At 33.3% G+C, this 17,865-nt stretch overlaps 2 protein-coding genes across 2 annotated transcripts in view; one reads left to right on the forward strand and one right to left on the reverse strand.

Moving 5' to 3' along the window:
- Positions 1-17,865, reverse strand: part of LOC128989016 (uncharacterized) — a 182,784-nt gene that overhangs the window by 122,656 nt on the left and 42,263 nt on the right. The window lies entirely within an intron of this gene.
- LOC128990618 (tyrosine-protein kinase Dnt-like) overlaps positions 15,255-17,865 on the forward strand; it is a 33,293-nt gene continuing 30,682 nt past the window's right edge. The window contains exon 1 of the mRNA XM_054413089.1: positions 15,255-15,431. Within this exon, the coding sequence (XP_054269064.1) occupies positions 15,335-15,431 (97 nt within the window). The 5' untranslated portion in view covers positions 15,255-15,334. The remainder of the gene's footprint in view (positions 15,432-17,865) is intronic.

The following is a 17,865-nucleotide window of genomic DNA, read 5'->3' on the forward strand; positions in this document are numbered from 1 at the left end:
TAGTACAATTGAACAATAACAAAAAATAAGACATCAAATTTTTGACCAAACACCCTTAAGGTTATGTGTAGAAGTCATTTCAGGAATCAGCAAAAATAATAATAAACTGTTGCTAGGCAACGGGGAGAATAAAACAATTCTATTGCAATGCTATGGATACTGTTTGTGTATTTAATATGCAAGCGGACAATTGATTTTGTGGCCCCGGGATGTAAAAACCTGCTCGGTCCCCAAATTACGATGACAGCTGGCATGGACAGCAAAACGTAGCTTTCAGCCACCAATTAACGTATGTAATACAGCCAAAAACATCATGGTGTGGTGAAAATAACATTGCATGACCAATTACGCAGGGTCTTTATAAACCATAATGCACTAAAAACGAATTAGTAATTATTAAACATGAAGAACACTTAATCTACAAAAAGACCAAATGAATTCAAGTGTTTGATGATTATTTTGAGAAATCTGTAAAATAAAATGTATAAACATAAACGGCCCTTAAAGTTATTAGTGTTAAACATCACTTAGAGAAAAAAAAACGTTGAATGAAGAATCCAGACATTGTAAATAGATTATAACCTGCAAAACCAATGTTCTCGATAGATATTTTAGCACGCTATAGCACCTCGACAACATATAAAATAAATCACAATACCATTACTTTTACAGCATGATTAAACTAGATTAGCAACACGGAAGCCATTAAACTATGTTACCTTTATAAAACACCTCAAACACCCCAGAATTTCCTGCCGTGCATCGATAAGTTATCAAAGCTGTGTCAATAGTAAATGTCCTTAGGTTGATTGTCGGCCGATGAATAATATATTGAGAACCAATCAAAGTGACTGAATAGCTCTACTCTAAAAACCTTATACTGCTTTTTCCCTGTTCGAACGGTTTTAAGAACGAGCCTTTATCACTTCATCGTTTGTAAAGCTCTATCATTGTACTGGTAAAAGACATCCCATCTATATGGATCAGTTGTAGCCATATTTTTACTAAAAAAGAATGTAGTTGTGTGAGCCAGTCACAGATTGTGCTAGTGTCTAAAACTCTATTTTGTACATTATTTTTCGTTACTGACATAGTTGCTGGGTCACAACAGTTGCTATAGCTCATAATAAGTCATTCCATCAGTTTGACTTGGTAAAAACCATCATGTAATTGGCAGAAATCAGTAATTTAGATCAGCGCAATATGTAGGTGGCTCACATCAACTAAGACAAATGTTATTAAAAACCTGGCTACAACTTTAACATGGGGATAGAATGTCTAAGGTATTATATTATTTATGTTTGGCAGTGTTTAATTAAACTGCTTATGAAAAAACTGCGATTGTTCCCTTAAAACTCAAAGTGAAATCATGTCTTAATTTGAACTTAAATAGTTGTTTTTTATTAATGTCCTGGAAATTTGTATGTTGCCCGTTCAATCGTATAGTAACTTTTTAGTGGTTCGGACTTGGATCAGTTCTTTAATAGTTTGAGCTACATGAGTTACCTAAAGAAACATCTGATTTTATTCAGCACAATAGGGTTTGTTTGAAGGGTTTGTATCCTTCACTGATATTATGACCCAATCTATCCAATTTTATGTTTCAATATATACATTTCATACAATTACACAAATCGATTATTTGGAAATCGTGTATTTACATACTTACTTCATCGGAAAACATAAGATTACTCTTGGCAATTGGAAGATTTTGGCCATAAAAACAAAAGAAACATAAAAAAATATTGAGTGTAACATGTGATTGGTGTGCACATCCCATTGTGTCAGCTTCTGGCACGTGACCGGCATGTTAGGTTATATTTGATCAAAACTGTATCAAAGCAGCGGGCACCTACCTGTCTGGTCAGCAGTCAGGGTAGTAACATAACATGTAACATGTAAGAATACCTTTGAGCCCTTCCTTACGCCTTTGTTTAATGTTGGAGCTGAAATGTGAGTTTTGTTGTAATCATCTTGCCTGTATCCAAAAATACATGTTTCTATTCTATATCATTGTGAACGTTAGTAGTTTAGGAATTTACAAGTTTTATCCATATCGTCACCATCAGTAATCATAACTATAAAAATGATTTGCCATCAATTTTAATGCTGATAAAATAATCTCATTTTTTAAATTTCTGTCTTTTAAAACCTTCTTTTAAAAACAGAAACCATTATTACGTCCAAGTAAAAATAACTGTATAAAGAAATGCGATATTTTACCATTGCCTATGCCTTTTTGACCGGTTCAGACTTTATTTTAGAGACAATAATGGCATACAATAGCACACCAACGAACCATTGTTTGGTTGGTGTTTGGAAACTGTAGTCGTAAGATCTAATGCTCCATTAATAAAAAACAAAACAAAAACATAATATAACGACTGAATAAAATATGTTATCTCCCAAAAATTTGCCAAGTTCTACCTTCTACAGTCGTCGTTGCAATGGTATAATCAATATAGGGTACTTAAAATTTCATGTAAAATATTTTTTTTCCTAAAAGGAACCTGTAGAAAGGTGTAAAAAGATAGAGAAATTATCCCCTCCTCATTTTCATGAGCATTATGTAAACAGGAAGTTTAATCATCACCGTTCAAAACTATTGGTATTCTATTCTAACATTATTAACAAGGATTTCAAATTAAGATAAAAGACATTTTTGATGGAGAAGGTTTGTATTTTCGAACCAACATCGTATTAGAGATCCATTTCCGTACACATATATTATTGGTCAGTACTCAGCCTGTGCCATTACAATCCATCTTACCATTCTTCACTGAAATATTGCCTTACGACTCCGCCCATGGCGCCGCCAGACACTTGAAGAGGCTTGTTTCGTTAGGGATATCCTCTAGTGTATTTCAAAGTCCAATCTTGAGACACCAATGTATGGCCAATAGATTAAGGCCCACGTCCCCTGTCTCTATTCTAAATAAGTAGTTTGTGTAATTTTTTAGTAAACATTATAAACATTTGTAACGTAGTCTGTAAATAAGAAGTTTAAACTGGGGGCCACCAAACCGTTTGAACTACATGAGTATGTACGCATTATTCACTAAAAGTTGAGACGTAATACTCTGTTATAAAAGATGACCATCCATCGTACGTTAGGTATATTGCATTTGGTCAACTACGGGTTTTTATTTGACCAAAAGCCAAAACCATTGGTTTTGACGAGATTGAAATTAGTGAATAACATTTTATGCTGTGTTCTCATTAAAATTAAAACATACAGTAGGCCTAATCAATAGTTTTTAAACCCCGTACCTTAACAATAAACGTTAAACATATTTCTAAGTAAATTAATCACGAATAATCGTATAAAATTATTAGTTCACAATTATTATTAGTAATTAATTTTAATTTGTATTATTCAATTACATCAGTACATATCTTATTGAGTAAATCTGCATTAAAATGATGAATATCTGAATTATTTAAGCTATATTTTTTATCTTTTTTTTATTTACAATTAAATCAATCTTAAATTTCGAGATCGCTTGTTTTGTATTTTTAATAGATACATAACATAGTCTATTCAAGTTAGTATAGATATTTATCTTCACATTATACAGTTGAATCTATACTTTTAGTACATACTTCTACTACACTCACACCCAAGTAAAATCTTAATATTTTCAGTCTGTGAAACTGTTTTCAGCCAAACCCACTAAACTCTTTTTCCCTATTGTAAAATTATCAGTTTATCCAGACTTTGGAAATGAGAGACTCCCTTCATACATTTCTTTTGTTCATGCGTTATTAACTTATGAAAATATTTATTATCCGCGATAATGTATTGGGTTGCAAACTTCTCTTACTTTGTGTCCATATAGTTGGGGCTTGTGAGACTTAATGTTTTGTAAGATTGTGTTTCTCCTTTCTTTGTGATTCGGGCTGTTAAGCTTTAAAATGTAAATTATTATTCCAAAATTACATTACACTGTACAAATTAGAAAGTTTATTGGAATCGATACATTGAGGACCATTAAAACAATAACTTATATCAAACAATAAAAATATATATTTGAAAACATCAAAATATCAAGTTCGTTCAGTATGCTTTTCATACTCTTTGTATAAGCATTTTATCCTCGTTTCAGGTGCTTCCACTATTTCTACCAACAACTTGAAATATTACAATATAACTTTACTGCAGTTAACAAGTAAAATATTATAAAAAAATACACAAAGTATGGAATTACAAACCCCTGAAAATCACAGGTCACCATGAGCTGCAATCCAGAGTTAGAGAATTGTCATACAACCTATGGAATGAAGAGAAAGACCAATAACAGTAAAAAATGTTGAAAATATCATAGTTGTATTTTCCATTACAATCTCAATCACATATAACATTGTATAGATAATTTCAACGTATTTGGTATGCCCAATTTTAGTAATATACCATGGTAAAATATTTCAACATTGATTTTATTTCAAAGGTATTGTATTCCAACTGTAATGTCGCTTTGTAATCCAACCCTCTCAGCTGTTCACCTGATCGAAGCTCTCTTTGGCGTTTTGGCGGCAAAGTGTCAGATTGCCCGGCAACGAGAGGGTGTTTAATTACAAACTCTGAAGTTTCCCTTCCAGAGACGTAATTTAGAATCAATTGTGAACCTGATATTATAAAGTAAAGCAATTTACTTCCTCTTTTGAGTAGCTAATAATATATTATGAAACTTTTATCTACATATTATATATTAAAGTAAAAATCTGTTACATGTTGTATGATGACAACATGGTGTAAACGGATTCTTTAACTTGATTAAACATGTTTTATAATAGTTGTAGGGTCTTAATTTGGTGGGACATGTTTTAGCCTTGCAAATTAAAAACATAGTATAGGAATTATGCTTTAAGTTTTTTTTTTTAACGTTTAATTATAGATCACATATTTCCTTAAAACAGACTAAAACAACTACTGTATCAAAACACAACTTTTTTAAATAATGCTTTTATTTAAATGTATTAACAACAATTTGTAGGTAGAAAATATTTATTAGTGTTAATGTGATTTATATTGTTATATTACGGTATATCTTTTTGGGTCAATAATTTCCTTATTTTTTTATGTTATGTGTATTTTATTTGGCTTAACATATTTTGAATGAATAGAACTAGACGTTTAGTAGACGTGGATCGTATGCAATACAAGTTCTACAATACCCACTAAATTTACTTTTAGAATATCAAACTAATATCACTTGTTAACTATGGCCAATTTTTATTTTTTAGATATTTTTTGAAAGGTTATTTCCTGTCAATCAAATACTATTTAACAATAGTATGTTGCTCCTGCATTAAATATAATTTTGGATTCATTTTTTTCTTTTAATGTTGTCATGTCAGAAAAATGTAATCCGTATTACTAAAATTTGTGGTTTATATACAACTAATTTGAGCCATTTTCAAATATAGCCAGTAAGAGGGAAGTAAGCTAAAGCAATACATGCAGCAATAGGGATGTTTGCGCAAGGGTGGTCTCATAGCAAAGAGGGGAAAGATTTATGAGGTGTTTTCCAAACCACAGAAAGACTTCATAATTTTTCCAGAATAACAAGCGGTTTTATCTCTGGAAATCCTTTGTGAGAATGGAGCCGTTTGTAACCCCTAATGCGTAAATTAGCGATTTCGAAATGATTCTGCAGTTACAATTCCAAACGATAATTTTTTATGGTTTTTTCAACCAACTTATTTCAACTATTTTACTGATTTATCACTAAACAAGTAAGTATTTTTCCAACAACGCTGCATATTGTAATACACTAATCTTACTATGAACTGTATGTTTCAATGTTCATTAAAAATTATGTGTTAAGTAATATACTTAATCAAATAATTACTACAAAATGAAGTATAAACAATACGAAATTTCCTCGTGTAGTAGATAGTAATAATAATACATAAATAGTTACTATTAATGATTGAAAGAATCAAATTAACTATATTAATAAGTATATTCGAAGCTATATAATAAATACTGCCACATACTGCTACAGTGCCCGGTGATAAATACACTCATAACTGTTTTAAAATCATTTTTTTACTATACATTTGATTAGTCTTTACTGATGAATTTTGGGGAAGTACATATCAGTCAACGAATATGTAAAAGTATTGGAAAAACATGTAGACATAAATATTTTTGTTAAATACTAATAACACAAGGTACTCTTAACAAGATAATCATTAATTTATTCATGAAAGTTTTTGATGATGTAGTATAAAACATCTTGTATCCTGCATTATAAAATAAAAAAAAAACCAAAGAATGCCTAAATCATCAAAACGATTACATTCATGACATACACGAGGTAAAAAAAAACTAGATAACTTCATAAAGCATGTTCTTTCCATCGACTTTTTGTCAAAGTCCTTTTACGCCTTGTCAGATCGACTGAAAACAAAGTCTATTACGTTTCTTGTGCCCAATTACTAAATTGAGTGGGTGTGAAAGAGCCGTCTCACCCCATTAGGTTCACACGTGTGTGTGTGTGCCAACGTATATGTGTGAGTATTTTGGAGGGGGTGGCAGAGGGGGAGAAACGCAGGCGCTCCAGGGGAGACGGCGACGCGCCAACTTCAGTAGCGTCGGGACGTTTTGGTGGGTAATGTCTGCAAAGTTGTACGTATTCGCGGGAGATTGTCTCCTAATCTGATGACCGAGTGATCGAATCATTATGATTGTGTCTATTCAATTTGTTGAGAAAATTGGCACTACCGTGCAAGAATTTTAGCACAATTCATCCTTTTAAATTCTACGATGGTTGTTTTTGACAGTGCGTGGTTTTTTGTAAGACTTTAGATTATGAAGTGGTGTAAAATAAGTCATATATTTTACAAAAATAAAATTTCATACTATTTATGAAATATATAACTGTAAAGCTCCGAAAAAGTTATAAAGCTTTTAACACTAACGAGGCAAATTTAACACATCTTCATTTTATATTTGCTCACTTTCAATTTACACTCACGATAAATAATTTATTTATAATGTTTCATAGAGAACAAATCAAGACTTGATCTAACTAATTCCTTACAACTTTTTATTTATTATGTTCGAAAAAAGGTTAAGAGAGTACATTTAATATCCTGTGATCCCAAAATTCTTCAATTTAATTTTTATAAATCTTATATCCACCATGATTCGCAAGCTGTTGACAGTGCTACTAGCTTCCATGTTTGGGGTAGATTCACGTTTCAACGTGTTCATTAGTCAAGATGAAGTTAGAAAACTATTAGGTAAGTAATATATAACCTAAGTAATATATAACAAATATATAACCTACTTATTATAAGCAACTGCAGTATAATTACAGTACTCGTGCGTTGTCAACGGATATAAACCTTGAATATCAACTTTTATCAGTTTTATATATTTTTTATCAGTTTGAGTTTTTATCAGTTGCTGCACAAAAAGCAAGGAGAATGTTTAGAGAATTTCACGTAAAATCTACGAATAAATTAACACATTAAGGAAAAACGTGCCACTATTTTTTAACGTGATTTTTCATTTGGTTTCCTTGGTATATTCTATCCCCTGTGTGGTGGAAAGTCACTAATTGGATTACTGTATAGACATAAATATAAAACTGAGATGAAAATATTAAAAACTAATTACCCTAAAGTACCAAATGAATTTAAGTGTTAAGAATAAATATTGTAAAAAAATTATAAAACTTTGATTTAAATTTTAGTATTATAATGGTTGTGAATAAATGATTCATTCACCTTTTATTTGGAAAATCAAATTGATCATTATTTAATGTAGAATCGCGTGTATGTATTGCCAAGAAGGAATGCCTAATGATTACAAATTTGGATCGCTAAACTTAAATTTATGTTTTGTATTGATAAATGGAAATGCAACAACCTGCTTCGCAGATAAATACGAATGAAATATAAATCAACAGAAGCAACTGCTATTTTCAACCGAGCAAACAATTGTTTCATGCGAGATACACTGTTTATATAATGTGTTTGCTTTAAAGCTAAACGATTTTGTGTTTGTGATAATATTGTGTTATTTCTCCATGTATGTGTGTTTTACTACATCTGTAAAATAATACAGCACGTATGTTGAATAATATTATTGCTAAAAATATGTTCCTTAATTTATGTGAATAGAATGCTGATGGTAAAAGCAGTTGATACAATTTGAACATCTTTATTACCCAATATTATTCAATATTGCTTATATCTCACTGACCTCTACTGTTGAAATTCTCACTTCTCCTCTAAACTGATAACACTGACCTCTACTGTTGAAATTCTAACTTCTCCTCTTAACTGATAACTCACTGACCACAACTGTTGAAATTCTAACTTCTCCTCTAAACTGATAACTCACTGACCTCTACTGTTGAAATTCTAACTTCTCCTCTAAACTGACAACTCACTGACCACCACTGTTGAAAACCTCACTTCTCCTCTAAACTGATAACTCACTGACCACAACTGTTAAAATTCTCACTTCTCCTCTAAACTGATAACTCACTGACCACCACTGTTGAAATTCTCATTTCTCCTCTTAACTGATAACTCACTGACCACAACTGTTGAAATTCTCACTTCTCCTCTTAACTGATAACTCACTGACCACAACTGTTAAAATTCTCACTTCTCCTCTAAACTGATAACTCACTGACCACTACTGTTGAAATCCTCACTTCTTCGTTTAACTGATAACTCACTGACCACCACTGTTGAAATCCTCACTTCTTCGTTTAACTGATAACTCACTGACCACCACTGTTGAAATTCTCACTTCTCCTCTATACTTATAACTCACTGACCACCACTGTTGAAATTCTCGCTTCTCCTCTATACTGATAACTCACTGACCACCACTGTTGAAATCCTCACTTCTTCGTTTAACTGATAACTCACTGACCACCACTGTTGAAATTCTCACTTCTTCGTTTAACTGATAACTCACTGACCACCACTGTTGAAATCCTCACTTTTTCGTTTAACTGATAACTCACTGACCACCACTGTTGAAATTCTCACTTCTCCTCTATACTTATAACTCGCTGACCACCACTGTTGAAATTCTCGCTTCTCCTCTATACTGATAACTCACTGACCACCACTGTTGAAATTCTCGCTTCTCCTCTATACTGATAACTCACTGACCAACACTGTTGAAATTCTCACTTCTCCTCTATACTGATAACTCACTGACCACCACTGTTGAAATTCTCGCTTCTCCTCTATACTGATAACTCACTGACCACCACTGTTGAAATTCTCGCTTCTCCTCTATACTGATAACTCACTGACCACCACTGTTGAAATTCTCACTTCTCCTCTATACTGATAACTCACTGACCACCACTGTTGAAATTCTCGCTTCTCCTCTATACTGATAACTCACTGACCACCACTGTTGAAATTCTCGCTTCTCCTCTATACTGATAACTCACTGACCACCACTGTTGAAATCCTCACTTCTTCGTTTAACTGATAACTCACTGATCACCACTGTTGAAATTCTCACTTCTTCGTTTAACTGATAACTCACTGACCACCACTGTTGAAATCCTTACTTCTTCGTTTAACTGATAACTCACTGACCACCACTGTTGAAATTCTCACTTCTCCTCTATACTTATAACTCACTGACCACCACTGTTGAATTTCTCGCTTCTCCTCTATACTGATAACTTACTGACCTCCACTGTTGAAATTCTCACTTCTCCTCTATACTGATAACTCACTGACCACCACTGTTGAAATTCTCGCTTCTCCTCTATACTGATAACTCACTGACCACCACTGTTGAAATTCTCGCTTCTCCTCTATACTGATAACTCACTGACCAACACTGTTGAAATTCTCACTTCTCCTCTATACTGATAACTCACTGACCACCACTGTTGAAATTCTTGCTTCTCCTCTATACTGATAACTCACTGACCACCACTGTTGAAATCCTCACTTCTTCGTTTAACTGATAACTCACTGACCAACACCGTTGAAATCCTCACTCCTCCTCTATACTGATAACTCACTGACCAACACTGTTGAAATCCTCACTCCTCCTCTATACTGATAACTCACTGACCAACACTGTTGAAATTCTCACTTCTCCTCTATACTGATAACTCACTGACCACTACTGTTGAAATTCTCGCTTCTTCGTTTAACTGATAACTCACTGACCACCACTGTTGAAATTCTCACTTCTCCTCTATACTGATAACTCACTGACCACCACTGTTGAAATTCTCGCTTCTCCTCTATACTGATAACTCACTGACCACCACTGTTGAAATCCTCACTTCTTCGTTTAACTGATAACTCACTGACCACCACTGTTGAAATTCTCACTTCTTCGTTTAACTGATAACTCACTGACCACCACTGTTGAAATCCTTACTTCTTCGTTTAACTGATAACTCACTGACCACCACTGTTGAAATTCTCACTTCTCCTCTATACTTATAACTCACTGACCACCACTGTTGAATTTCTCGCTTCTCCTCTATACTGATAACTTACTGACCACCACTGTTGAAATTCTCACTTCTCCTCTATACTGATAACTCACTGACCACCACTGTTGAAATTCTCGCTTCTCCTCTATACTGATAACTCACTGACCACCACTGTTGAAATTCTCGCTTCTCCTCTATACTGATAACTCACTGACCAACACTGTTGAAATTCTCACTTCTCCTCTATACTGATAACTCACTGACCACCACTGTTGAAATTCTCGCTTCTCCTCTATACTGATAACTCACTGACCACCACTGTTGAAATCCTCACTTCTTCGTTTAACTGATAACTCACTGACCAACACCGATGAAATCCTCACTCCTCCTCTATACTGATAACTCACTGACCAACACTGTTGAAATCCTCACTCCTCCTCTATACTGATAACTCACTGACCAACACTGTTGAAATTCTCACTTCTCCTCTATACTGATAACTCACTGACCACCACTGTTGAAATTCTCGCTTCTCCTCTTTACTGATAACTCACTGACCACCACTGTTGAAATTCTCGCTTCTCCTCTATACTGATAACTCACTGACCACCACTGTTGAAATCCTCACTTCTTCTCCAAACCGATAACTCACTGACCACCACTGTTGAAATCCTCACTTCTCCTCTAAACTGATAACTCACTGACCACCACTGTTGAAATCCTCACTTCTCCTCTATGTTTGGCATGCAGTTAGAGGAAATCATACATAAAAAATTACGTAGTATACAGTGAATCTTCATTTGATCTATTAGACAGAAATAGTATATGGAATTATACATTCGATAACTATAGCTCAATAAATAACTGTGCTTGTATGTAAAATTTTACAGGAACGAGGATGTGTTATTCACCTTGGATATTCATCTCAAATTATGTATTCGTCATCCTATATAGTAAGTCGTTATAAATTGATTTAAAAATATCGTGATGATCAATGTCATTGAGGTAGTTTAAAGAAATGAATCTAAGAGAGAATTGCTCAATTTTTTAGGGTTTGAAAAGATTGACAGTTTGACAAAAATGCTTAGTATATGACAACAATTATCTAGGTATTACAAGTGACTTATTTATGGCCTAGGTGGGTGTGAATAGCGATTTAGAATGTGAAGTGTAGTTAGTTGACCTCATAGGTGTGTGATTAGTAATTATTTCGGATTATGTTTGGCGTTTGTGCTGTTTTGATAATTGTTTATTTCTATTATGCATTGTTTCAAGTGAATACAAGTAGGCGATTTGTTTCCAAAGGCTGCTGGCTCAACTTTGGACCAAAGCTTGTCATCGAGCGATAAAGGATTGATAACATCTCACTTAAATGCAATTTAATCATAAAAGTATATTTTGTAGGATCGTCGTTGTAACAAAAGATTTAAAATTGCCAATATTTTAAAACCCAAATAATACGCTATGTTTGTGTGAAACAAAGGCCCCACTAGAAAAACGTGAAACCCGCACTCATATGCTATAAAACAGTGCAAACGCATACTCGATGTATCCTGTCAAATTTAATTAATACAAATTAGAATCTATTCCAGAATATCAAACGCAATAACACGCTAACATATAAATCACTAAATTACATTCAATCCACTCATTAGCCAAATAATGCCTTTGAAATCCTAGTGGAAGCAAGCAACACTAGCATATATGTAGAGATAGGTAATATCGGATGGCCAGTTATACATACAAACAGGAGCACTCGCTCATCGTCCAATCAAAGGACATGATAATGCTCTCTCTCTGTTCTGTCCTCTCTCTGTCCCTTTGATGTTACATTACTGGTCATGCAATTTTGATGTTTCACAGAGAAGCGATTCGCGGAAAACGAGATTATATCGCTACAGCGACAATATTTGTTTTACGTACATGTTTGTTAGCGCTCTCCGCGGTTGAGAGAAAATTTACCCACGTTTCGGGGGAAATTAATTGACTTTAAGGGTTGGTGTTAAAAGTTTTCCTAAGAATTTCTCGTTCACGTTGATTCGCTCGATTCACGATCCGTAGTGACAGGGACACTTATAATAGTTTAGTTTTTATATTCACGTTTTAGAGCTACGTCGAAAACTTTGTATGAACGTATTAAACAATACACTTTAGATGGTTCTATTAATGGTCAAAATTAGTGTGTAAATGGCTTAATATGCTTAGGTATCCTACTAAAAATAATATTGGTCAATTTATAACTAAATGTGAAATTAAATTTATATAATATACTCCGTAATTGGAAGTTTGGTACAAAAGTTGAGTTGAGTTTCATCTAATAGTTATTTGTGCAACTAGTGAGAAAAGTGAGCAATTGACTCACTCGAGAGAAATCCTTACTCAGAATGGTTTCTCGAGTGAGGCAATTAATTGTACTTTGAACTCGAGTTGCACATTATACTTTTCCTACAGTTACCATAAAACAAATAAATTGGTGAAGAAACATAACCTATTTTTACACAGAAGTGAACTTTTAACATAAAATTTAATGCGAAGTGACAAATACAACAGTACAACACAGCTGACCAGCTGATTTACAGCCAGTGCTGCCAACGTATTTCGCGCGCATACGACGTTGACTGCATGTTACACGCTCACTATTTCGTGCCTTCACGATGCAAATCTGGAGTGAGACAAAGTAATTAGAGTGAGACAATGTTAAAATTGTCTCACTGATGAGTGAATTGGCCACTTTGCTTTCTCAAATCAGTGAGAGAACATGTACATTGTTAGGTAACTGTAGGAAAAATTTATTTAGACGTTTTGCCAGTGGTTCTTCAAATCTAAACATTACAATCCAAATTTCAGCTCATCCATTTACTATATACCTTGTGTGAGGGATTTCGTTTTAATTAATTAAACAAAAGTTCAATTCTTTGGCATCCCAAAGAATTGAACTTTTGTTTAATTAATTAAAACGAAATCTCTCACACAAAACCTCACCTCCTGCGAACGCTATTTAACTTTTAAATGCGAACTGTTTAGCTTTCAAAGAACTAAGCGCGCAAATGGAAAACAGCGAACACCTCGAGTAATCCGCTTCGAAGTAATTATGAAATCCATTTTTAATTAAGTTTTCTTCGTGAGTTATTTCCCAGTAACATGCCGCACCAACCAACACGCTCGCACGCCACCTGTTGACACGGCACGCAAAACTCCTAATGTAAATATGATGGAAATGCTAAATGAATTAAATGCTACACAAAATAAACGTAAATGAAAAAAAATCCACTTTTGATTTATACATAAAATCTTAATTTTATTCATAAAATTAGTTCATGTAACTACAGGTTTTTTTACCATTGAGTTACGGTTAAACACACACCTTCAAAGCACAAATCTAGGTCTGTTTACAAGACCACTGTTAACATACAGGATATAAATTTTTTATACTTCAATATGTAAATAATGTACTGTGTTTGATAGCGTAATGTATGTATTTTCCAAAAACATTTAAAGGGGTCACATAATACTTTTGAAATACAGTAATTTCAAAGTTTGGTAAAATGTGGATAATGTTTCCTGCTTAGGGTGGCCCTTTAAATATAGTGTAAATGGGAGATGCTATGTTTTGTAAATACATGGAGCTTAATCAATAATGGTACAGAATATCAATATTTCTTTGTAAAAAAAAACATATAATAGTTTATACTTATTCCTTTCTTGACTTGGATTCCTTTCTTACTTATTACATCTTAACAAGGATTTACAGGATAAGAAACATGAGAATGATATGTTGATAATTTTAGTTCGTAATTTTTTTATTTCTATACCCAATAGTTTATATTCTGATCATTGATAGTCAACCGAGACTATCTACAGACAAAAACATAATATTCGAAAGTGCTTGAGAACATCATAAGTTATTCAATATTTAACAAGTACACATTATATTTTTCCTACAGTTAATATAAAGCTTAGAAATAATTAGTCTTTTAAAGACTAAACAGCACGTTTTAATCCAAGCGTTGAACTAAATGGAAAACACTGCAACAGCTAATCGTAGTCGTAGTATCTTTAAGTGTGTCCAACTTTACGTGCCTAATAAAAGCAAACTATTTTTTGTCGTTTGGTTTGGAGTGAGACAAAATTAACTAAATGCAGCAATTAGCTATTTTGCGTGCTATAATCACTTATCAGTACAAGATAGCCCACTTTGTCAGGTAACTGTAGAAAAAAAATAATTTTATACATTATAATTATCTGCGTTAAGAATTTAAGCAGCCTTAAAGTCGATCATTAACATCAGATGTTTCCCAGTAGGGGCCTATTTCGAAAAATACAACAATATAGGCTTAATCGTATAGGTAGTTCATTTCGAATTAATAGTGCATGATTTTCTGGCACAAATGAAAAATGTTCAACACGTTCAGTTAAATTGTTTCCAATTCGATATATGTTTTCAATTTCAACAAACTGTTGTAGGTTTGCGGGACAGAAGCGCAACAGCTGATTGCGCGCGTCGCCGGTGTGCGAGAGTGTGCGTGCGTACGCAGCGTCGAGACGGCTCAGTGCTAGAGTGCCGTCGCCCGGTGTCGGAGCCCTAATCTGTCACCCTTCAATGGTTTACACTTTTACGTATGGTTTAGAAAATTTAAATAGAGCTTTCTTACGCATTTGAAGCTTAAAAGTGATTAATTCATCGCGTACATTTTTTTCAAGTGATATTTAACGATGGTTAATTAAAGTTTCTCAATATTAATAACCAAAAGCCACATTAGACATACCTATTTAATGTTAAAATGAATACATTGCAATAGCTTTTGATTGTATAACATTGTTAGACTTTGATGTCTGGCTTATTTGGATGATCGAATTCATGTCTAAAAGTGGTCGTTACCGAGATGGTTTTGTCCGCTCTACTTCTTCTCGCTTGTCTCCTGCAAGTGACAGCGAAATTCAACCTCTTCATCAGTCAAGACGAAGTCAGGAAATTATTAGGTAATGGGTTTTCACATTCCTTCATGTATGAATAATTATCATTAACCACTTGAAGACCATAATTTTAATCTCGATTTTTCTTTTAAGAATGGTTTGTTTGTATTTAAACATTCTACGATCTATTTTTGAACTCATTTCTTCAACTACACACTGTAAAGTTCAGTAATCATTATAGAATTAAACAATCCATTGAACAATATATTTCCCTGCCTCTATAACCTAAAAGTAAAAAAAAAACTTGTAAACATTTCTTTGAAGAAAGACGAAACAATTAGTTCAGTTTAGAAATCATAGGTATATGAACCCAAAAATAAGAACTAGATACAGGTTTCGTTATTGATTGGAAATTATCACCACATGCAGTATAAAACTTCAGTAGTAAGAAAAATCATGATATAAAAGAACATACTAAGATAAAAACGTTATAAATATCCCTTAACAGACCTTGAAGCTACCTTCGTTGATGTTTAATTTTAATTTTGGTATAAGAAAAAATTATAATAATTTATATGTTTGCATTTTGGCCGAAAACACGTTTTACTCTGGGACTGTTTGCATGCACAAACAAGTTTATAAGTAATAACTATTTACTTTTCAAAATGCAAAGATTTTGTATAGAGGAACAGTTTGAAAATTAACTATACACTATTTTAGCGAATTTCCCATATAGGGAATAAGCTATTACCGTAGTACTCATGGTAAGACCTGGACCCGGGACCAATTTACTTTTTTGTTTTGCGGTCCCTAGAGGCCAAAAACACCATCCGTTCAAATTCATATATATATTATATGTATATTTATATGTATATATATGTGTGTGTGTATATATATGTATGTATATATATGTGTGTGTATGTAATGTGTCCGTCAGCACGATAACTCAAGCAAAAATGATCCGATTTTGATGAAACTTGGTACAAACGTGTAAACCTACATTTATTCGAAGGAGTTCGCGAATCAGCATGATCGGACTATGGAAACATGGGTTTATGGGGGGTTTTATGGGGTAAAAATAGGTTTTTCCCATTTTTGACCCTAAAAACACAAAATTTCACAATTTCTTTCCAAACCATTTTTAGAGCTCAAAAAAACAAATAATTTAGTATATTGAAGCGTTATTATGCGCCTAATGGTTGCGGAGAAAAAATTGTAAATTTAAAATTCCCATGTTATTCTTATGGAGAATAAGTCAACTGTTGTAGTTTGCTTGTTTATGAACAAATTTTGTTCGAATATGTAAAATACATTAATTTCTTACTAAACTATTAAGATTTTGCAACAAAAACACTTTTTACCCCCACCCCTGTTGCAGCAAACCTTAGTACTCGTTAAACTAATTATATTTAAATAGGGAATAAAATGTGATATTTTAAGGAGACATTTTAATGTAAATCCAATCAGGCAGATGGAAATTCGCTAAGTCTGCAGGTTGCTGCGGCGGGGGTATTTAAGTAATACAAATTAAATAAAAAGCCAAATAACCCAAAATCCATTCATAGTAATATCTTATAAGACCTAAAAATGTAGGCTTAATATATTATCTTAGATTTTTGGAAAACTACTTCAGAAGGTATACCTGAGTCGAGACTCAGCTTAACTGGCTGCACGAGCGACGAGCGTGGTTCTGTACACGAATCCTTACATTGTTGATTCATCTGAAATGGAAACTAAACTTCTTGATCTTCAAATAGAATGAATTTTCTATCGAAAACTAATATAGGGATGATTATGTCATAACAATAACTATGACCAATAGTTTAGGGCATTCTTGCTTCTTGTATTCAATAAAACACAAAAATAATCTAAATAAAATTACACGTAGCATTTTACCTCAGGAATCCAATGTGCTATCACTAAAAATTTTGAACAAAATACTATAAATCGATTGATGTGTACACGGGGCAGATTAAATTACCGTCAATTTTGGATGACCAAAAATATTATGAAACTGTTCCTACAGTCTAGAAGAGTCAAATAAAGTGGTGAGATGGATTTCTTACACATTGTGCTTATAAATTAATGAGTTTTAAAATAATGTTGCGAAAAAAGCTATATTTATTCAATGCAAAAACTATTGTTTAGCTTATTGTTAACTCTGTTATAGGCTAAACCAGCCTAAAGGTGTTAAAGGTGTTTGTTAGCTGTATCTCGAAGGCTTTGCCTGACATACTACCATTCACAAGCCATTAATTTGTACAGAAAATGACGAAGGCTCGTTTGAATTGGCGTTGGACAACCTAATGTGTTAGACTTAGACTAGCTAAATTTTAATTTTCGGAAAGTAAATAAAAGAAACGTCTTATAACACTTAAAACATATATTTACGCTTATACTGTTACTCACAAGATGGTAAATATACAAAAAAGAAGGTAAGTGGTGATCGATTTCGATTGGACACTCCAATCATCATCAGACCCAATAGGCGAATGTCATA

This window comes from Macrosteles quadrilineatus, unplaced genomic scaffold (assembly GCF_028750875.1).
Source record: "Macrosteles quadrilineatus isolate MER2022 unplaced genomic scaffold, UCM_ALF_1.0 Scaffold_3__2_contigs__length_128488019, whole genome shotgun sequence".
NCBI lineage: Eukaryota > Metazoa > Arthropoda > Insecta > Hemiptera > Cicadellidae > Macrosteles > Macrosteles quadrilineatus.